Below are 23,052 nucleotides of genomic sequence, written 5' to 3'. Positions count from 1 at the left end.
CCTGGCTCTTTTTCCTTCCAGGCTCTAACTAGCTGTGTAAGTGAAGCAAGCTCTTTACCTTATGTGCCTCAATCTTCTCATCTGAAATCAAGCCATTAAATGAGATCAGCATTTACTGAAAGGTTCCATGGGGGCCTTGGATTCCAAAGTAGTTGAGGTGGAATTTGAGGCAGGGGGCTTGCTGGAGAAGGTATGGGGAGTGGAGTGAGGATAATCATGGGGAATGACTCAGGGTGGGGTGGGAGACAGAAGGGATGAGAAAGCTCTAGATTCCAAACGTTCTCCATCTTCTATATAACCAGACATCTCCTTTATGAAATAGGATTTTGTAAGATTAAACTCTCTAAAACAAGTACAAGTTTGGGAACCACTGGACTATACAGAATAACCTCTACAATTCCCCTTGAGTTCTCTCACTTGAGTGATCACACTTAGAGAAAATGGCTAATAGAGTGGACAGGGGACTCATTTTTAGGGCCTCTTTGAGCACCTCTGTTTATTTGTTTAACTGTTGCACAAATGTTGGAACAACTGGAATGACAATTGTCATGCTGAATCAGTGCCAAAACTCAAAAAAAAAAAAAAAAAGAACAAAAAACGAAAGATTTACTGAAAGGCCATTTGGTGCTCTAACTCTGGCGCAGTACCTTTTCCCCCAAGATCCTGTACTTTCTCCAGATCTCATAAATGCCTGCGTGACAAAGGCCCAAGCCTGCATTCAAAAATACTGACTTCTCTAACTCTTGTCTGGCTCCAATGGGTTGAGCTAGCCACTCTGGTTCCTTTCCCTCCTCTATGGAATGATTGAGCACCACAGGGAACAATTCTAGGAACCCCTAGAGGTTTATTGCACTCCAGGATTTCAGGTTCCTAAACCTGGGAGCCTGCTATCTGGCCAATCCCCTGATCAATAGCATGTGCTCTGGGTCTGGTTCCGTCACAGTCAGATGGTCCCTTTATTAAGGGGTTTGGACTGTTGACTTTAAGGATTGGGCAATGTGTGCTTTAGCCCAAATCTCTGAGTCCTGCAAAGGATCACTCCCAATGCAGAGTGGGGGATCCAGTCTAAATTCACAGCAGATCTGTGGTCATACAACGCATTGCAGAAACACACCAGTGGCTAGCCCAGAAGTCCTACAAAAGGTCTACAGACCACCACACAGATGAAAGGAGGAAAACCAATCAGAAGTTTGGTTTAGCCCAGAAAGTTCCATACAGATCTGAAACACACACACACACACACACACACACACACTGAAACACACACACTGAAACACACACACTGAAACACACACACACAATCTGAAAGACATACACACACACTCCTCGCTTCACCCCAACCCCCAACTTCTGATTGCTACTTTTCTTCCCCTTCCCACCTCCTACAATTAAAAAAAAATTTTTTTTTACAACAGTTGCTTTGTGGGGGGAAAAAAAAAGACTGAAGAGGGGAAGTGAGCCACTCACTGGGAGAGCGCGGCCAGGCTGCGTCTTCCCTGGGATCCGGATCCGCCAAGCATGTCCGCAGCTGGAGGGGCGGCGGGGCGGGTGAGGTGCTGAGACCCTCGGGGCAGTCAGGGCGTGCACCCGGCGGTCCAAGGGGCCATGTTATCTGTGGCTGCAGTGCCGTCCAGCGGGATGCTCCCAGGTTCTCCCTTTGTGTTAACACGTTGGTCTGTCCCGGTGACGAAAGTCTGGGCTTGTCCTGAGCCAAATCTACTCCTCCTCCCCACCCTTCCCCTCTGCCTGGGATCATCAGAGAGCTGATTGTTATTTTTTTTACTGTAATCTCTCTAATAGAGGCCCATCCTGTTTAGTTTGTAAAGGGTGTCCGGTAGCTTGGCAATTTCCAAAATGTTATCACTGGGGTTGTAGGGAGCCGGTTCTCCAGTAGCTTTCATAAGGAAGATTTGATGGGATTAATTGCAAAAATACTTTTCCAAGACAGAGAACCAGCCAGAAGAGACCAGTGCACGTGCTTCTTCTTGAGGAAAGCATTTTTGATCATGGCAATTGCTCACATACATAAAGACATCAATGGAAACCAGACCACCATTGAGAAGTTCATCTGGGTGCAGTTCTCAGGGAACTTCTCCTGCCTTTCTGTTCTCAATTAACACTGATGGAGGTGGCTTCCAAAGCAAACAGTTTCCACTGAGAAATCAAATGTGAGAAACTCCTCTTACCCAACGAAAGCTGTATGGTATGTAAATGCCAATGGAGATGGAGGGAAGAAGAGACAGGTCTTCAATCAGCATATGTTGGTTTCTACAGGGTGTTTGGGCCCTCAGAGAAAAGAGGGCAATCGTCCACCCAGGAACATGTTACAACAGTGGGCCCCTTCCTTGCCCATGGTGCTCTGCTGGTGATTTCATCGCCCAAGCAGGGCAAGGCAGCCTGGTCAGCAACCACTTGGACAGCCACCAAATTCCAGCCCCTGAAGTGGGGGTGGTGTTGATTCTATCTAGAGATGACACTCTGTCTGGGTTCCCACTGTGAATGCTTCTCTTCTTCTCTACCAAGTAATGAACAGATTGATGTTGGATCACTGGGAATGACTTTCCATCAGATGAGTAGAAGCACTCAGGCTTGAGGAAATAGCATAATGGTTATGCAAAAAAAGAGTTTCATGCCTGAGGCTCTGAAGTTCTAGGCTTAAACCCTAGTACCAACATAAACCAGAGCTGTGCAGTGTTCTGGTTTAAACATAAAATTAAAGAACTACCCAAGATTTTGTTGCTGTGTTGTTATTATTGTTGCAAATGGCAAGGAAGGCAATCAACTCCAACACCTAGAACCCTTTTAGAAAAGGAAGAACCATCTCGGACCTCAACAGCTTTGTGACACAAACAAGGACACAGAAGCACAGAACACTTTAGTGGCCAGTTCAGTGTCAGGAAGCAGAACTGCAGCAGCTACCCTTGTACTCAACTGAAGGAAGTATAATTCAAATAGGTTAAATGCTCCTCACTTCAACTGAATTAAAACAAGAAGGGGCAGGTGATTACATTTTACTGGTTCTGGAGCAAATTTCTCATTCTAAATGTTAGAGAGAGAGAGAGAGAGAGAGAGAGAGAGAGGGAGAGAGAGAGAGAGAAGAGATTAAACCTGGGCCACATGCATGGCAAAGGAAGGGGTGCATCCTACCTAGTGAGCTGTCATCCAGCTTCTCTTCCCTCTCCTAAACCCCAGCTAAGCATCATTCTGGTACATGCAGGGCTAGGGAGTGAACCAGGAACCTCAGGCATGTAAGTCCTGCACTCTATCAGTTGCACTATTTCCCCTAACCTCAAATACCTAAAACAAAATGTATTGCTTTTCTGCTTCAATACTATACTACCACTAAAGCAATCACTTAAAAAGCAAACGTAATATAATGGATTTCCCAGTTAACTGTCCCTATCTATTAGGATGTGTATGCACATTTAAATAGCCCTTTGACTAGACAGTCACATGCTGCTTGATGATGTTTTGATTAGCAATGGACATATATATGATGATATTCCCAAGTGTTTACATCATCTAGTCTAAATGTGCAGTAGGCAACACCATCTAGGCTTGTATAATTATACTCTATGAGACTCATACAATGAAGCAATGAAGGCAGCATGCATCTCTCTGAATGTATTCTTGTGGCTCATGGGCACATGATGTCATTCAGCATCTACTGTCCATTTGAAATTCTTGAGACACCTATACAGGAGACATTAAATATGCATTTCCTGGATAATTTAAAAGTAGAATGTTTCTATTGGGTATAATTTAGTAGGTTAATTGGGGCGGGGGGTTCTTGGAATGCCATTGCTGTCAGTTTACATGGAAAAACATTTGTGCATTCCTGGACCCCAAATGTAACCTACCAAATCATACCAAAGAGGAGTGTTTTACTTTTAGTGAGTCAGGGAGGTCTGGAGGCAGAGCCTTGGCTTGAGTTTATTGCTCTGGAACTGGGCAGAAACAACTATTGTATTTATTATTATTTTTTTATTCCCCTTTATATCAAATTGTGCACTGAATTTTTTTTTAAGGAAAAAAAATCTTACTTATTACACAAATTTGTGAGAAAGAGAGAGGGCTGGGGAGCATCACTGTGGCATATGGGATTCTGGGGATTGAACTCAGGCCCCCAAATTCAGTGCTCTACTTAATGAGTCACCTTCAAGTTCCCCCAGTGAAATTTTCCCCATTTGAAAGTTCAGTGGTCTTACTGTGGCAGAGAGAATAATGTTCCCCTAAAATATACCCATATCTTAATCCTCCAAATTTGTGAATGTTGGGAGTCCCTTATAGGCGAGAGGGACTCAGCAAATGTAAAGAACCTCAAAGGGTTGAAATAGAGCATACTGGACTGACCAGGTGTGCTCCATCTAATCACATAGGTCTTTAAGATCAGAGAACCCTCTCCAACTTTGGTCAGGGAAAGGCACAACTCCAGCAGCTGATGCTGAAGGTGGAGGGTGTGATTATTGGGTCCAGGAATGTGACAATCTCTAGAAACCCAAGAGGCAAGGAAATGGATACTCTCCTGAAACTTCCAGAGGGGAATGTAGCCCTGCTCACACCTTGATTTTAGCTAAGTATTATACTTTTGGCTTCCGGAGATTGGTAGTCAAAGACTTTATGTTGTTTGAAGGCATCAAGTTTGTGGTTATTATAGCAGCAATAGAGACCAGATACATTTGCTTATGGGACTCATTTGGTCTATGGAATACATTTTCACCTCCCAATTTCTCTGCCCGGATACTCCTTTCCTGAGTGGGCAAGTATAGTTTGGGCAGATTTGGCACAGGAAAACAAGAATTTAGTCATTTTCTATTAATATGCCAACATTCATGTGCTTATCCAAACAGATGATTGTATAAAAAAATATCCACCAAGTCATTTTCCTAGTTGGAGAGGTAAGGAAAGAGAAACCATGCATGCTTTTAGCTATCTTAGCTTTTGAGAAGTAGCTGTCTTCAATGTGTTCTAGCAAAACTCAAGGATATGTTGCAGTCTAAGAAGTGCTGCAGTGGCCACAGCACTGTACCTGTAAGCATGAGGTCCTGAGTTCTGTCCCCAGCACTGCAGGTACTAAATCGTGCTGTTCTGGTTCTCTAGCCACAGTAAATAAATAAATCTTTAAAAACCAAAAAAAATTGGGCTGTGTGGTGTCGCACCTGGTTGAGTGAATACATTATAGTGTGCAAGGACCTAGGTTCAACCCCCTGGTCCCCACCTTCAGTGGAAGAAATTTCGTAGCAGTAAAGCTGTGTTGCAGGTGTCTTTCTCTCTCCCTCTGTACTTCCCCCTCCCCTCTCAATTTCTCTAAGATAAAATGAAATAAATAAATAAATAAATAAATAAATAAATAAAAAGCTCAAAGGTGTCATAATCCTATTTGCCACTTAGTAAGGGACCAGTGTGGCTATAGTGAAAAGAGAAGTGAGATCTCTTCCCGGGAAGACCTACAGGTATCTATCTTTGTCTTCATTCTATAATACAAACAGCGGGACCCAGTGTCCAACTTCATAAACTGGTGTCTTTGAGAACCCGAATCAGTGATCATTCCTTAGCACCACAAACAACAGGGCCGGTGGTGTCACATACATGACGTTTGAGGACTCAGTTTCTAGGTGGGGGAAGAAAGCCTGGGCCACTCTCCAATGACTCATAGCATCCTTCAGCTTGGGGAATCTTTGTTTAATGTTTCATCAAAGAGCTTTAGAGCTGGGAAGATTTGAGGGAGGTCAGTGCAATAGAAAGAAACAGCTCCCACCACAGGGTGGTCCTTTTATTAAGAAAATGTGATGAAAAAAAAAAAAACTGTCTCATGGAGGAGACTGGACCACATGATCTGTTCCAGACTTTATAGTCTCAGAGGTTGTTTTAAGAACAGTTTCTACCTTGGAGCCATTCCCCATGGAAAAGAGGTATGTGGGAAGTGCCCTATGTACTGCCTTAATGCACTTAACACACACACACACACACACACACACATACACTCCCTCACTCACCTCCTACAGAAACTCACTTCAACACAGAGGAAATCTATTCACTTTAGAGGCAGCAGTGCAAGCAAAGAGAATTTTAAAAAGGTTCTTGGAGATAAATTTTCTGATAAAGGGACCCAGTGAAATGGTTCACTTGGGAAGGCATTTGTTTTGTCATGTGTGCAACTCAGGTTTGGGTCCCTCAGCTCCCAGCCAAGGGAGGCTGGGGAGGGGGGGGAGGTGTAGTTTCTCTCTCTCTCTCTCTTTCTCTCTTTCTCTCTGTCTTTGTGTCTGTCTAGAAAAGTTAGCCGGGAGTGGTGAAACCCTGATGACAACAACAACAAAATAATAATAATAATAATAAGCTTTCTGATAAAGAAATTCTAATCTAAGGTTGGGAAGATACTATAGCTTTTTTGATCACAGAACTTACGTGTCTGAGGGCCCAGAAGCTACAGGTCCAACCTCCAGCACTAACACATTATCAAAACTGAGAAGTGCTGCGGTCTGTCTCTTAGAAATAAATCTTAAGAACAGGGATTCAGACTCTCCACTCTTAGAATGAGGCAGAAGTGGTCCGGTAGGTGGCACAGTGATAAGGCTTTGGACTCTCAAGCATGAGGTTCTGAATTCGATCCCCAGCAGCACATGTGCCAGAGTGATGTCTGGTTCTCTCTCTCCTCCTATCTTTCTCATAAATAAATAAAATCTTTAAAAAAAAAAAAAGAATGAGGCAGAAAATATGACTTAGACAGCTGTTCACCAAGAAGAGACTGGGAATGGAAGTGAAGGGGTTAATTATATATTTGCAAATAGAGCCTCTCTTCTTTTTAAATTTTTTAAATAATTTTTTATATTTATTTTCCCCTTTTTGTTGCCCTTGTTTTTCTATTGTTATTATTATTGTTGATGTCATCCTTGTTAGATAGGACAGAGAGAAGAGGAAAGATGGGGAGACAGAGAGAGGAGAGAAAGACAGACACCTGCAGGACCTACTTCACCGCCTGTGAAGCAACCCCCCTGCAGGTGGGGAACCGGGGGCTCGAACCAGGATCCTTATGCTGGTCCTTGGACTTCGCGCCATGTGCATTTACCCGCTGCGCTACCGCCTGCCTCCCCTTTTAAAATATTTTTTAAAAAATTATCTTTAAAAAATTATCTTTAGGGAGTCAGGCGGTAGCGCAGCAGGTTAAGCACATGTGGCGTAAAGCGCAAGGACCAGTGTAAGGATCCCAGTCTGAGCCCCCAGCTCCCCACCTGCAGGGGGGTCGCTTCACAGACAGTGAAGCAGGTCTGCAGGTGCCTTTCTCTCCCCCTCTCTGTCTTTTCCTCCTCTGTCCATTTCTCTCTGTTCTATCCAACAACGACGACATTAATAACTACAACAATAAAACAAGGGCAACAAAAGGTAATAAATAAATATTTTTTAAAAAGTATCTTTAGACAGCCAGAAATCAAAGGAAGAGAGACAGAGAAACACCTACAACACTGCTTCACCACTTGCAAAGCTTTCCCCTTGCAGGTGGGGCTGGAGGCTCAAACCTGGGTCCTTGCTCATTGTAACGTGTGCTCAACCAGGTGCACCACTAACTGGACCCATCTTATTATTATTTTTTTCAATGTCCTTCTTCAGTCTTCCTTCTGTAGATAATGGTATCTCACAAACCCATTCTTGGTTTACTGTATTGTCCTATCTTTCTTTCTATGGTGGAGGGTGGAGAGGTGGAGAGACTGAGGAAATATCACAGTGGTTGAGCCCAGGACTTGCATGGAAGAGGCCCCATCACTGGCACCACCAAGAGCCAGAGCTGGGTGGTGCTTTGGTTAAAAACAAACAAAAAACCAAAACCAAAATGGTGATATTGCTCTTTAATGGATTCTCCTTATACATCTTTTCATGAAAAGTCCTTCTTTTCCACCATTTCTCTTTAAAGAAAACCAATACCTTTGCCATTGCATCTGCTTCCAACCTTCCAGTAACTTCCATCTCTGGCCTTTCTTTTCCTATTCTGTCCTTGTTAGTGCCTTCATCATTCCTGCTGTGTTTTCCTTTAGAACTATGAAGTAGTTTGTGCGTATGCACACAAGTGCATCTGTGCATAAGTGGGGAGGGGGGCGGGGGTGTTTCCTATTATCTAGCCTTCCTGTCTTTTCATAGTCCTATGGTATTTGTCAACATAATTCTCTGAATTATTTGCCTCCTCTGTCACTAGCCTGTATTATGTCTTGGGTTGCTTTACTCTCTTTGACCGCCTTTGTAATGGTGACCGTGTAGTTTCTTACCAGTATGTGCCTTTCTCTTACATCCACATGACACTCTTAGGTTATTAACTATAAGTCCTAAGTGGCATGGGAGACTCAAAGACAAGAAGGACAGTCCAAATGAATACCAAATTTTAATACAACATACACAGTGAACTGTCCTCTATAAGTGGTAGAGCTAAAGTATCATACTTCAAAGGTGACATGCTGTGATCAAGGTCCCAGTGTTTAATCACTTATTCTTTTACTAAACTTCAGTTCCTATGGTTGAAATAGAAATCCACTCCTACCTTATGTTTTTGTTCATTAATCCTTTCTTAATAAAAAATTTAAAAAAAAAAATGAGGGCAAAAAAAAAAAAAAAAAGAAATCCACTTATCTTGATGAGGGCCACAGATATGAAGCCATCCTTCAATCTCACTTTTTCTAGGCCAGACTCAATGTCTATTTTCCATTTTTATAATATAATCGTGAAATATAACAACTCTTCAAATGGGAAACCAAAATTGTACATAATGAAGGCTTGACCAAAGCTGAATGGGCCTGGATTAAGTCCCAGAGCTGCCTGCCACATTCCTGTTAACACGTCTTAACATCATTTTCACACTGATAATAGCATCTTTTGCAGAAATCATTTGTCCAGGTTTGTGCTAACTCTGGGGCTTTTTTCTTTCCTCTTCTCAAGACTTGTTTGCTCAGTCAATTTCATACATTTGTCAATAAAGCCATTCTTGTTGTGCTTTAGTCCCATTTTGTGTCCTATTTTTTAATCTCTTTTTATCTCTAGAAGAAGAAGGGCACTGATCCTATTCATGAAGACTCCACCTTTATGGCCTAACTACCTTCCAAGACTGAATCTCCTGATAACATCACATTAGGGGTAGGACTTCAATATATGGCTATCCTAGGGACGCTTTCAGTCTAAACCATCTACAATATTATACTGCTTTTAGGGCCCCATTTTTCTCTGAATTCTTGAGATTCTTTGAGACCTAGTTTCTGGCCCCACCTCTCTGACTGAAGTCTTCCTTGGTTTGACTATGTATCTCTGTGTCTCATCGTCTTAGGAAGAAAGAAACGAGAGTTGGATCACTCTTGTTTGGATGCTTTTGAGAAATAGTGATGTCATCATGTATGAGTCAGTTCCTCTAGCTAATTTTCTGTGAGCCTACCGATTTCAGTTGGAACTCTATTACAGTAAATATTTAGGTCAACTTTCCAAACTCTTTTGAAAGTCTGAAGTTTTTAACTAGCTTGACTTATTTTCTTTTCCCTTCAGGAAAAATTTTTATCATAAAGAACCTTGCCTTCAAATCCCCTATGCCCTATAGCTTGAAATATATCCTTGCAATAATAAAACAGTGCATAGAGTTAGTAGTTTTTAAAAAGTTTCTTGAATGAATGGTTGCTGGTATATATCTGTAAAATTCCTGTTCTAGTCTCAGTGAAATGGTAACATATATCATATAATTATAGAAAAAATGAATAAATCTTGATTTCCACTTATAAGTAACTGAATCTAAACCACAATGGTATATTGAATACTTAAAATGTGTATTTGTTGCACATCGGCACAATTAAGCTAAGAAGAAAAGGAAGAATCTATCATGGGAATTCTAAGCATATAATTCTAGCATAAGGGAAAAGGTCAAATCTTCAAAAGAAACATGTTTGTATAACAGCCACAGAATTCTCAGTATGTATCATTCTTGTTCCAAGTATCTAAATATTTCCACAACCATAAATTTATTTGCTGGTGTCCACTTCATGTATCTGGATACTAAATTTGCACCTTTTTTTTTCACACATGGCTTTTTAAGCTGGAATCAAATCCATAGTTTTTTTCAAATGATACCATATAAAATCCAAGTACTTATTTTTTTTTTTGGGTGGGCAGAGTGAGGGTGGGTGAATTTAGAATTGAATTAAAGCTAGAAATGTAATTCACTATATGTTTTTGGATACTTTGGATGTAATGTTTATGATTTATATTATGTAAATGAAAATTTTAGGTCCTGCCTTATAATTAGCATTTCACATGAAGCAATACATGAACACCCACACAGTCTTATTTATTCCATATTTATGTATACAGACATTTTCTCACTAGATAAATTATTGACTTTTGTTTTTCTATTTTGCTTGATATATTTTTTTACTTACTTTCTATTTTTTATTGACTTTTCTAATGGGCATATCCCCTAATCTCTCTTTTGCACTTGATCAGTTTAAAACATCAAGACATTTGTTCTCTGGATTGAAGAGGGATGAAAACAGAATTGAGGTATGGCGCAAAAAAGGTTAGTTGGTACTAATCCCAGTCTTCATGCTGAGGTGCTTTTTAAATTATTATTCTCATGATTTAGGTTCTAGTAATTCTGTTGCACCAGAAGCTGAACCCAGGGCGTTAATAGATTTTGGTGAGGCTGATTAGTTCACAGATTCAGAAATGACCAGTGTGCGCAGTATAAGGCCACTTAATACCAATTAATGTCAATTAACTAAGAGATGGTGGAGAGCTCTCATTTCACAGAAAAGGAGAATTGTCAATCAGACGATTTCCTGTCAGAATGCCAGGAAATTTGAAAATTTGTCTGCAGAAACTCTGTGTATGTGAAGTCAGAGCATAAGAAGGGGAAATTAACATGAGAAATATTTCATCTAAGTCAAAGGGCAGAGGAGAGAAATATGGCTCTTGGTGAAGAGAATATAATTCATGCCACAGAACAGAAGGAACTCTTAGCTTTGAGGACTGAGTCATCTGGATATGCCTAGCTGCCCAGTGCCAACCCTGGTCTTAGACTTGGCATTCACACAGATCTCTTTGACTGACCCAGTCTTTCTTCGGACTCACTAATAAAAATTAGTTGGACTGAAAGTAACCCCAGGAAATCAATACATTGAGATCCTATCCCCTCGTCTGATGGTATCAGAAAATGTAGCCGTTGGGTGGTAATTAGGTCATAAGGGTAGAGTCTTCATGAATGGGACTAATGCCCTTAGAAGGAGAAACACAAGAGAGTTAGTTTCTTATTTTTCCTTTCTTTACCATCTGAGGATATAAAAAAAAGGCGGCTGATTGCAAACCAGAAAACAGGCCCTCATCAGACATCTTGATTTTGCACTTTCTGGCCTTGAGAAGCATAAAATAAATGTTTGTTGATTAAACCACCCAATAATAGTATTCTTTCATAGCTGTCCAACTGACCAAAATAATAAATTATACATAGATTCCATTTGATCACATTTCGGATAACTAATACAAGTTAATACTTATGTGTTAAATTTATTAGGAGTATTTTTTATAGAGTTTGGGGGTCTTTTGTTGTTGTTAGCTTAAAACAGGAGATTAAAAATTAGACTAAAAGGACTCTTTTTAGATTTAGTATGCTATTTTATTTTGAAGTTAGTAAGCTATAAAATTGAAATTATTATTAGCATCAAAGCAGGAAAATCAAATGGATTTTTTTCTTCATTAATTTATAGAATAGGCCTAGGCAAGATTTTTCATGAAAACATTATTAATAAAGAAGCATATCCCTTTTTCTCATTTAAAAGTCAAAAACCATCTGGAAAACTTTGAAATTGTAATAGCTCAGGAAGACAAGAATGAAAATGCAATAGATGATACTTATACAACAAGTAGCAGAGTCACTTCAAATTTGAAAGCCAATGATCTGAAATCTGCATTCTGCCTTCTAAAATATGTTATAACACAGAGAAGACTGATGAAACCGGAGCTTCTCAGAGGTATTTTAGAATTCAGGATTTTTCTAGGATAACTCCAAATTATCTTTCCTTTTGACTCTTCCCCAGTACATCTAAGAAATCAAGATTGAATTAAAACTTTAAAAGATACAATTCTGAGACTATTGTGCTTCCAGTTCCATGTGTTCTGTGCATTTCAGTTCAGTAACTTTATTTTAATTCCAGGCTTTATGTTTACAAATTAGCCAAAGGGTATACTTGTATAATAAGGAAACTCAGTATCTACTGTAAAATGTGTGTTGTATAGTAGTTAATACTGACTAAATTAACATGAATCTTAACTTAGAAATTTGACTAATAATAATCATTTTTATTCAAAGAGTGATTTTTGTGGGGCATATAAACTATCATAGAAAACAAAATATGTTTCATATGACTGAAAACAAAATTAATACCCAAAATCTTGGTTAAAATGTCTTGGGTTCTAATGAATTCTCTCTCTCTTTTTTAATTGGTTCATTATTAAACTCTAAAACTAGAAAACAGGCCACTATTCGAAAATAAACTTTAGATCCAATTTGCACGTTAAACACTTTCTGTTTCAGAAAGTGTTAATAAATACTAACCTAAGCCCTCATCCATTTCTGTCCATCCTCCTAGAATTCACTAAAGAGAAATTACTTCTCCAGACCATAGATGTGGTCTTTCATTAGAGAAATGTTTAATTATACACTTAGTTCCCTGTTGGACTTTGAGGGTTTGCTATAAAACCTGTAATTTAATTATTTGGTCTTACAATGCAGGTGTTAATTGCAAATAATACTAAGGGTTTGAGCACTGAATAGGTCACTAAACAGAACTGACTCTTTCCCTGTTAAAATCATTTACCTCCATAATGGAACTAGATAAGCATAATGGCCAGTATTCCATGATATAGAAATCTAATCATCCTTAATAGTCACAGAAATAAATGAGATGTGTCTTTTCACATGTATAAAGAAAAATACGTGAAGTCAAATATTCAGTGACTCAGCTGGAAAGAAGTGGTCTCCAGGGAAAGCACAATGATGTGAGTACCCATGCTAATAACATTCTAGTACAGAATGCTGAACAACAAAAGACATTAATATTTCTGCTTCTCCATAAATACTTTAGGGAACTGAGCAAAATTCAGGGCCAGTGTGATAGCTCAAAGCTCAATGGTAGAGCTATGAGTTGGCAAGCCTAAAGCCCCAGCCATAATCAAGTCTTGGAAGAGAATTGAGCAAAGTTCTGCATTGGTACATAAATACAAAACAAAGCATCTGGGAATCAGGCAGTAGCGCAGCGGGTTAAACGCAGGTGGCGCAAAGCACAAGGATCCTGGTTTGAGCCCCCGGCTCCCCACCTGCAGGGGAGTCGCTTTACAGGCGGTGAAACAGGTCTGTAGGTGTCTATCTTTCTCTCCCCCTCTCTGTCTTCCCCTCCTCTCTCCATTTCTCTCTGTCCTATCCAACAACAATGACACCAATAATAACTACAACAATAAAAACAACAAGGGCAACAAAAGGGAATAAATAAAATAAATGTAAAAAAACAAAACAAAAAAAAAGAGCATCTGTTCATTTCATTCAATATTGCTTACTGGTCTTAAGAGAGTAAGATGGAGTTTCTGATCTAGAACTGCCTTTGATTTGGTGGTAGGTAACAGACATGAACAAATAAACAGACAAAATAGGTGATGCTAATTTACATAGTAGGTAACATGAGAAACCCAAAGTGGGAAATCAGTGCACTTGGCTGGGAACCAGAGAAGGGTCTCTCCAGAGGAGGACAGTAGAACTGAGCACTCACAGTAAGAGTTCATCAGTCATAGGAGGGTTGGAAGAGAGAAGATTAGGATTTCTCTAAGCCTAAGGACCTTTGCTAATTTAGAAAAAAACAAAACAGAGAGGATTTGATTTCAACTGGAACAAAAGGGTCATTTTAAGTCTTTCAAATTTCTTGATTCATGACAACAGAGAAGGGAAGATAAAATGGCTGTGCTTCATCTAATCTTCAGCTGAGATTCTGGGACAGCTCTAAAAGTGACAGACTCTAGAGAGGTGACATTAAACATTTGCTAGTGTTTTTGTCTGTGTTTGATATTTAAAAGTTTAAATGCCTGGGCCCCAATGTGTCCTGGAACCCCACCTCTCCAGACCCAGGGAGGGGATGGGATATGGAGTTCTGGTGGAGGGAACTGTGTGGAGTTGTACCTCTCTTATCCTATGTTCTTGTTGATATTTGTGTCTTATAAATAAAAATTAAAAAAAATAATTTAAATGCCTGAAGGCTAGTTACATTGTTGGGTAGTATGCCAGCTCCCCCTGGCTTCTGCTTAACCAAGCACTGGTATGCAATAGGGATTGGTTTGATCCCACTCAAAGCTGCGGTCTATTTACATAAATCACTTTTATATTTACATAAAGCACCACCCTCCCTCCAGGGCATTGGTGGTTCAGTGGTAGAATTCTCGACTGCTCCGCCCCCTCTCCTTGTCACACCCTGATTTTCACCAGTCACTTTTCTCTCCACCCTCTCTATGTCACACCCTGTTCACACCCTACTTGGGAAGTATATATAAAGACAACATTGTTCGTTTTAGTTTTTAATTTTAGCTTAGCTCGGCTTAGATTGTGCTGCATTCTGCATGAATAAAGAGATACTGCCTACAGCTCAACCATGAGTCCCGGGTCATCTGTCTCCCGTCAATGAAGCTCAGCCCGACATTACATAACATTAAGATAAAAGGAAATAAGACAAAATTTCTTTGAAACATTGGACATGACCAGAATGAAACTTACAGTTTTATCGAAGATTAAACAAATGTGTATCTGATGGAAGTGAATCATATGGACACCACTCCATGATAAACATGTCAGATGTGCCGTCTTTTACTTTGTTTGATGACATGTCTGTATTTCATTTAACTTTCTTAGCAACTCTGAGAACTGATAGTTCTGTTTATGTATACAGAAGCTTAGATCTACCCAAGATTTATCCAGTGTCCTCTTGCAAAATCATAGCCAGTCATGCAGGCTGGGCATAGCTCAATGTAATGGGAAGAATGTCAGAGTTGGAGTCAGTGATGAGGCTTTAAGATTTAATCCTCTGTCTCATGACAAGTCCTTGGACACATGGCTTTGCAGGTTGGAATCTCATGATTTGTGTTTCTAAACCCTTTTTAGGGAATGTAGAAGAGAGTTACAATTTCTGACCACATAACCCAAAAGGATACCCCAGTCTAACTTCTAGTGGTAATACTGAACTTCTGCCAGAGTTCTCATGGACAAAAAAACTTATGCTGAGGGATAGAATTACTCAGTTCAGCTTTTACAATTGCCAAAGTTAGACTACTCATGTGTTTATACATGTTTGATACTTACAGACAAAAATATTAAGATTTACTTGTTATAAGAGAATGAGAAAGCAGAGAGGAGAGGAAGGAAGAAAAGGAAGAAGAGGAAGAAGAGAGAGTGAGCACCACTGAGTTATAGTATAAAGTGGGGCCATGGATTGAACTTGAAGCCTGTAGGGTCTTAGGCAAGCAAGTTGGTGCTCTAAGAAGCTGAGCTATCTCCTTGGTCCAGTTTTAGGAATTTCTTATCTTCTTCAGTCTTGAGTTTTATAGAAGCCCCCATCTTACATATTTCATAAAACTTGAACATCTATAGCAATGATTCTCAGAGGATACTGGCTCATTTTCAGAGGAACCATATGCACTTGGGATGTTTAACTTTAACAGGTAGGAAGATTTAAAGGCTCTTTATAGGGAGTAGAAGGAAGGAGAGACTAAAAGACTAAAGATCAACTCTCTCAATATATATCAAAACTTTTGTCCAAGATTTCTTTATAGTAGCTTTTAAAATTATTATCATTCATTTTAATCATCATCAAAGAGCAAGAAATAATAAGGAAGTATAAGATCCCTCAAATGGGCCCCCACTAGAAAAATGAAGATCTATACAACAATTTTGATGAGAGAAACAGGACTCCTCAAAGGAGTGGGCAGAGGTATGCATAGATCGCAATGACCAGCAGTGCTTTGGGAAAGAGGCAGCTGAGATTTCTTGTCTTTGAACCAGCATAATAACCCATCATCTCATCTTGCTCCTCTGTTCACTTCCTGCTCAGTTATTTGCCACATGAGTCTCTTGCATTCCCCCAGAAGGACCTGCCAACAGTGCAAGGTTTTCTGTGGGAGTCACAAAAGGGTTGGCTGCTGTTATTCTAAGTAAGCCCAGTAGAGTTCCTAGCTCCAGAAATAAAGAACTCTTTCATAACCTAGTTGTTGGTGCAGGCCCTTGGAGTCATCTAGCTTTCATTTGGAGAGCCCTTAAAGTATACAAAACTCCCACTGGATCTCCAGACCTAGATTAGCCTTAGAAATACAAAAGGCAAAGATAGAGCAATCTTCTGGAAACTATCAGTTGGATTCCTAAATGGTCCAGGAAAATGGAAGCCAACAAAGAGGTGCATGGGATAATCCATGTTACCCACAATGGAAAATATGAACATTGGGAAGAATTTCCTATTCTAAACAATGTGTGGTTGAAAATACACTCTCTGGAGATTCTTCTGTATGTACAGGCTTTGGACTGCTATTTATAGTGGCTGGTGTGTACCTTAGCAAGATTTTTCTTCCAACAAAGGATCTGTATGTGATGTAGAACGTTAGCAAAATGGAAACTCAACGCCCACATTTTAACTTAATCAGTTCATGGCAGTTTCAAATGCAATGTCAAATCTCATTAATGTAGACTAACTGAAAAGAATATTCAAGAAAATGTCTAAGCATACTTAACAACCTCTGCCAGACTACTGATACACAAAAGTTATTTATAATTAACAAATTAAGGCTTTAAATGTAAGTGAATATTTATAAACTCTTTTAATGAGTTAAAAAAAACTAGTACTCTCAGGGTTTAAAAATGAAGCTATGGAATGAAGCTTACATATTTAACAGGTTAATCAAATCCTTTCTTTACAAAAAGTTCAAAGTTATACTTTTTATATAGTCTTATAATGCCAGATATTAAAAAATAATGGAGGGATCTAAACTAATGATTTATGATATACTAAAAACTGATTTTCCAGCTGTCGATGAACATTGCTTATTAGATAACTGGTGAAAACAACTGATTTTTATTCACAAACTATACACATTAATCTCTCTAACTAGATTCACAGATGAATGAGAATTCATTTATACTGTCACTATAGCATTCCAACATGCTCATGTTTCATGCCTAATGGTACTGCTAGGGACCTTAGGGATAATAAGGGTCAAGAACTTTCCTAGAAGACTTCAAAGCAATTGATAGAGACTTCCTTTGACTAAGAATTTGAAACAGGTTGTAATCATCCTTGTCTCACATTCCTGAGTGAATGATGATTACAAATTCAGATCGCTTATATCCAGCTGATGATCACTGAGAAAACCAATGGGCAGGCATATCAGCATATGTACCTGCTAGCTTTTGTTTGTTATGATATTCTTAGTTGATTTTGATGAGAACTCATTGCCCAAGGTTCTTAGATTTAGACTCTTTTGACAGTGTGAATTTAAAAAAGCAACTTTTTGCACTCTCCAGGGACAGAGAAATTCCCTCACACTTTTACCTGTGATTTAAGTGCCCTCCAAAACAGGATCCCAGTAAAACCATGACCTAAATTCACATTATCTTATTTAGAATTTTATTTTTGAATAAGTGTATCATTCTGGATATCAATTATCTCTGTGGATGGAAAGTAAGAGGGTAAGACAGGAGAGGTCTTCAAGTAGTTCCAATAGTATTAGAAAGAGTATGACTCTTAAACTGAGTGATAAGCTTATTGATTATATATTACAGTGATTTATAAGTTCTGTATATGCCACAAACTGTCCTGGAGATAACAGATTCCTCATAATTGAAAACAGTAACACAACTGATTTAGAATAAAATGGCTAAAATTATTTTGTAACAATGAGACATAATTTTCTTGTTCATTAGTACCATACTTACTTATTTTTGGGGGAGAATTTTGGTAACTGCTTTAGAAATGCTGAAACCATAGACTTATACCATCTGAATAAAGAACCCATAATTCCATAAAGTGAAAAAGAAAATATGTAAGACATTTGATTAATTGAAGGTTAGCTATTCAAAGTATTGAGACAATGACCCTCATATGTTAGACCTAGAATTTTTGTCTTGATTTTATACCAACAGGGATAATGGATAAAACAAAAGTCCTTTAAAGTAAGAAAGTAGGATTTTCTTTTCTTTTCTTTTTGCCCAGCATGGAGACTTCATGCCCCAGATTCTCCCATCACTTTCCAGATGGAGACTAAAATCGACTTGAAATAGAATAGAGCTTGGTCACCTAATGGGGGCTGTGTCATATGCCCAGCGGTTCAGAAACTCCAGAAGATAGCAGTGAAGAGGTCAAGTTTCCTGGGAGAGAACTCCATAAAGGGCTTTTTCTTGATAGTTTCTTTCTTACCATGTCCTCCAGCCAACCAAAGAAGAGCAAAAGCAGGGAACATTTCCTGGGCATCAATCCCATATTAACATTATATGATAGATACATACATGATATATATATATGTATAGATATACATATATATATACATATAATCTACCACTAATCAATCACTTTATAGTCTATGTTAAGCCTTATGAAGAAGAACTGCTAAGGTTCTATTAAGAACTGCAGTTTCCAATAGAGGGAATGGGGACACAGATGTCTGTTGGTGGGAATGGTGTAGAATTATAGCCCTGTTATCCCACAATTTTGTAAATCAAGATTAAATCACTAATAAAATAAAAAAAGAACTATTAAGGATGAAGATATGGGCTTAGCAAAGCTAAGCAAAGTTATCCATAACTCAGTCAGATTTGGAACCAAAGTCTGCATGACTTTGACTTTCTGGAAGGTATCACATGAGCATTTCATTCCAAATCTGTTCCATCTCTCCTTAAGATGGTAATGATGCTAATTACTATTCTAATTTAGAATAAGATGGCTAAAATTATTTTGTAACAGTTAGACATGAGTTTCTTACTCTTTAGTACCATACTTATCTACATTTTGGGGAGAATTTTGATAACTGCTTAAGAAATATTGAAACCACATACTTACACCATACAAATAAAGAAACCATAATTTCATAAAGTGTAAAAGAAACTATTTAAGGCATTTGATTAATATAAATTCCTCTTTACAGAGCCCAGCAAGTACTTATATCTGTCATATTTACAGGGGGAAAGAATACTTTTCATGAGTCTAGATTGCTAAAATGACAGTGGTAAGGATAGAGAAATCCTACATTAAAAACGTGGTTTCATAGGAGCTGGTCAGTGGTGGCCCTGGTGGAGTGCAACTGTCACAGTGCATGAGGATACAGGTTCAAGCTCCTAATCCCCATTTGCAGAGGAAAGCTTCATGAGTGGTGAGGCAGTGCTGCAAGTCTCCCTCTGCCTCTGCCACTCCCTCTCCTCTCACTCTCCCTCTCTCCCCTTTCTCCCCACCTTGGTTTCTGCCTATAACCCAATAAATAAATACTTTAAAAAAGCTTGGTTTCATAGTAAGCTTTGTTTAAAGAAATAATACCAACACAATAGTTGCCAATTAAATGACCTCCAAAATTGATGGTAAATAGGTTTTAGCTATAAAATCAACAGTTTTTCCTCCTCTAGACTCAAGTGGTAATGGAATTACCAGTTCCATTTACATTTCCTTTCTTTTCAGTTTAATCATTGTGAAGTAATTTGACCTAGCCTTCTTCTATTTAAAAATAATACTCTTGGTCTGGCAAAATAGCCCACTTGGGTAGTATGCTACTTTGCCATGTTCATGACCAAGATTCTAGCCTGGATTTCATCATATTGAAGGAAATTCCAGTGCTCGCCACCCCCTTATTTCTGTCTCTCTTTCTTGATCTTTATAGATTAAAAAAATTATTTTGGAATAGCAAAGCCCTGGAGATGATGTATATCCTTGTGGTCAGGAGACGTGGCTCAGTGGCAGAGCATAGGACTTGCATGTTTAAGATTTCAAGTTTGATTTCCAGCTTTGCATATGTCAGAATAAGGCTCTTCCTCTTGGATAAACAAACATACACACACACACACACTTGTACTAACAAAAACATTCTACACTATAGTGTAGACAACTTTCCCCAAAGAATGATCCTTTTTCCTAATTATTGGCCTTGTTATTTTTTACAGACAGCATAATCAGAGTGACTCCATTCCCTCTGGGGTGTGTACTGCACAAGCAGGCGTTACCCTTGTTTAACTGGGTGATCTGGAGATCAGCATCCCTAGGTTTGTGTTTCTTTGTGTGCAAAATGGTGCTTGTTAAAATTCACTTGATTGGGGGTTCTTGGCCCAGAGTTCCTGGAGCCCAGGAGGTCTGTGGATGGAGGCAGATGACGCCACTGGCAGTGAGTGCCAAGTGCTGTGGGTGCATATGTGCATTTTTCTTGGGGGAGAGTCTATAGCTTCCATCAGAGACTCCAAATAGTGTGTGGTCCAAAACTGAATGAAAAAAGTAACATTCTACTGCAGAAGGTAATCTATAAAGTCAATGACAGCCCTCAACTTTCCTGAGTGATGATGTGACGAAGTCTCTGTCCTAATAGTTTTATTGAGAACAATCCAGAGAAAAGTCAGGAATAGTTATGTCAACAGCCTTCTTTGACTTACAGGGGAAAACTTGATCATCTCTGTTTCTTTCTTTCTTTCTTTCTTTCTTTCTTTCTTTCTTTCTTTCTTTCTTACTTTCTTTCTTTTTTTTTCTTCTGTGAAATGGGACTATGAGGGGAGAGGTCTTTGAAGGCAAATAAAGCAATGAATATGTCTACACATGTAAGCAATTTACCTGGCTAAGTGTAAAAAAAAAAAAAAAAAAAAGGACAGTTTAGTTCTACCCCAGAGCTTCATTTTGTCTGTTGTCACATATCTGCTTTGAATGACTTTCTCCCTTCACTGGGGCTGTTGTGACATTGCAGAGACGACAGCCTTTCAGTCAAGAGAGCCAGCTACAATATGAAAAATTCCACTGACCCATTTGTTAAGTGGAAATGTTTTGAGGCTTGGGGTTGGCTGTCCCTAGTTACATGAAGTTGAACAAGTTGCTTAACCTTCCAGGCCTATAGATTGCTGTTCAAAATGGACAGTATACCCAAGTCTTCAGGCTACTATAAATAGACTGAAAAATTATGTTCTTCTTCCTTCGCCAAATCTATAAATTGAAAATTTGATGTGATGGTATTTGAAGGCATGGTCTTTGGTAGGTGATGACATCATGAGGGTGGAGCCTCACAAATGGAATTAGAGCCTTTATAACAGTGACCCCAGGGACTGTTCTGTCTCTTTTTACTCTTAGAAGACACAATGAGATGATGTCTGTGAATGAATCAGGAAGTAGACCCTCATCAGATACAGAATCTACTGGTGCATGGGTCATGCACTTCCCAGTCTCCAGAACTATGAAAAACACAGAAACACAACTGTTACTGGTAAGCCACCTAACCTATGGTATTCTGTTATGGCAACACGATTAGACTAAGACTAGTTTATAGAATTGTTTTGACAATTTTTTGACAATTTTTTCAATACTGTATTTCACTTCCTAATGAAAATGAGTCTCTTATTACAAAGTAACCAGGAAAAAAAAATCACATTTGAAAATATTTCAGGGGGTTGGCCAGAGGTGCACCCAGTTAAGCTAACATAGTTCAAAGCACAAGGACCTGCTAAGGATCCAGGTTGGAGCCCCTATCTTCCCACCCTAACCCTAACCCTTCAACGTGGTGAAGCAAGTCTGCAGGCGTCTTTCTCTCTTCTTCTCTACTTTCCCCATACCCTCTCAATTTCTTTCTGTCCTCCCCAATGAAACTGAAAAAATGGCCACAAGGAGCAGCAGATTTTTAGTGCCTGCTCCAAGCCCCAATGATAACTCTGGAAGCAAAAAAAAAAAAAAAAGGTATTTTTATTTTAAATGTTAAAATCAGGTGTCAGAGCCGCCAACAATTTGCATGTCTGAGTTGCCAGAGGTTCCAGGCTCACTACCCAACATTACTATAAGCCAGAATTGAGTGGTGCTCTAGTTTCCCTCTCAGAAAAGTCAACAAGTAATTTTTTTTTTTCCCCACCAGGGTTATTGCTGGGGCTCAGTGACAACACTACGAATCCACCACTCCCAGGGCCATTTTTTTCCTTTTACTTTCCCCCCTATTTTTCATTTTATTAGATAGGACAGAGAGAAATTGAGATAGGATTGAGAGACAGAGAGAGGGAGAGAAAGATAAATACCTGTAGACCTGCTTCACTGCTCTTGAAGTGTACCTCTTGCAGGTGGGGAGCAGGGGATCAAACCTAAGTTGTTTCACTTGGTAATATGTGCTCTTAACTGAGTGTGCCACTGCCCGGCCCCCAAATAAATAAATATTTAAAAATATAAAATGAAATTTTAACATCACAATGCTAAGCACTGTAATAAAAGGTTTTTGTATGTGTATGCATGTGTCGTATAATCATTGACTGAGAACTCTATTAAATCATGTAAAAGAGTTTCAGTGATCTAGTTCTGGGAGGGAGTGACTACTTAGACCCAGTGAACATTTTTTAAATAAATGTTTGTTTTTCTAGTGTTGTAAAAATGTTCACTTTCAAATATCTAATCATCAGGAGATTTCAGATGCCCATAAAAAATGTATGAATGGTAACAAACAGCGTAAGTGTTTTCATTTGTTTTACTTATGTCTGTGAGCCCCTAAATCTGATAACACAGCCCTACAATGGGGTCCTCTCTTCTCAGAAAGAGGAACTCACATCGGGTGTGGAAAGTATGAGCTGGGAATGTAATGAGTTCCTATCTTGAGAAGTGAGAGTTGCTTGTTGTAAAATAAAGTTTGGTCCATGTGATTGAAGATCTCAGAAAGAAAACATCACTGAAATTTTCTCAGCAGATACACCAGAGTGGAATGCCTCCCCATCCTGAGTCAGAGTTCATCCTAGTATTAACTCTTCTAGTTGAGATGATAGAGTTTTTCTTCAGACTTTCTTCTCCACCACATTCACCCAAAACTCCTTGCTCA

General features: G+C 39.1%; 1 protein-coding gene across 11 annotated transcripts in view; it reads right to left on the bottom strand.

The window, feature by feature from the left end:
- CALD1 (caldesmon 1) overlaps positions 1-23,052 on the bottom strand; it is a 235,695-nt gene that overhangs the window by 89,580 nt on the left and 123,063 nt on the right. Inside the window, exon 1 of one of the 11 annotated variants that reach the window (XM_060196625.1) lies at positions 1,468-1,699. The exons of the other annotated variants lie outside the window; for them this stretch is intronic. Within the exon in view, the coding sequence (XP_060052608.1) occupies positions 1,468-1,520 (53 nt within the window). The 5' untranslated portion in view covers positions 1,521-1,699. Of the gene's footprint in view, positions 1-1,467; positions 1,700-23,052 lie in introns of those variants that run through there. 11 annotated transcript variants of the gene reach the window in all.

The sequence above is a fragment of the Erinaceus europaeus genome, chromosome 8 (genome assembly GCF_950295315.1).
Source record: "Erinaceus europaeus chromosome 8, mEriEur2.1, whole genome shotgun sequence".
NCBI classification, from domain to species: Eukaryota; Metazoa; Chordata; class Mammalia; order Eulipotyphla; family Erinaceidae; genus Erinaceus; species Erinaceus europaeus.
Note: the sequence above shows the minus strand (reverse complement) of the source record. Positions and strands in the feature narration are given on the sequence as shown.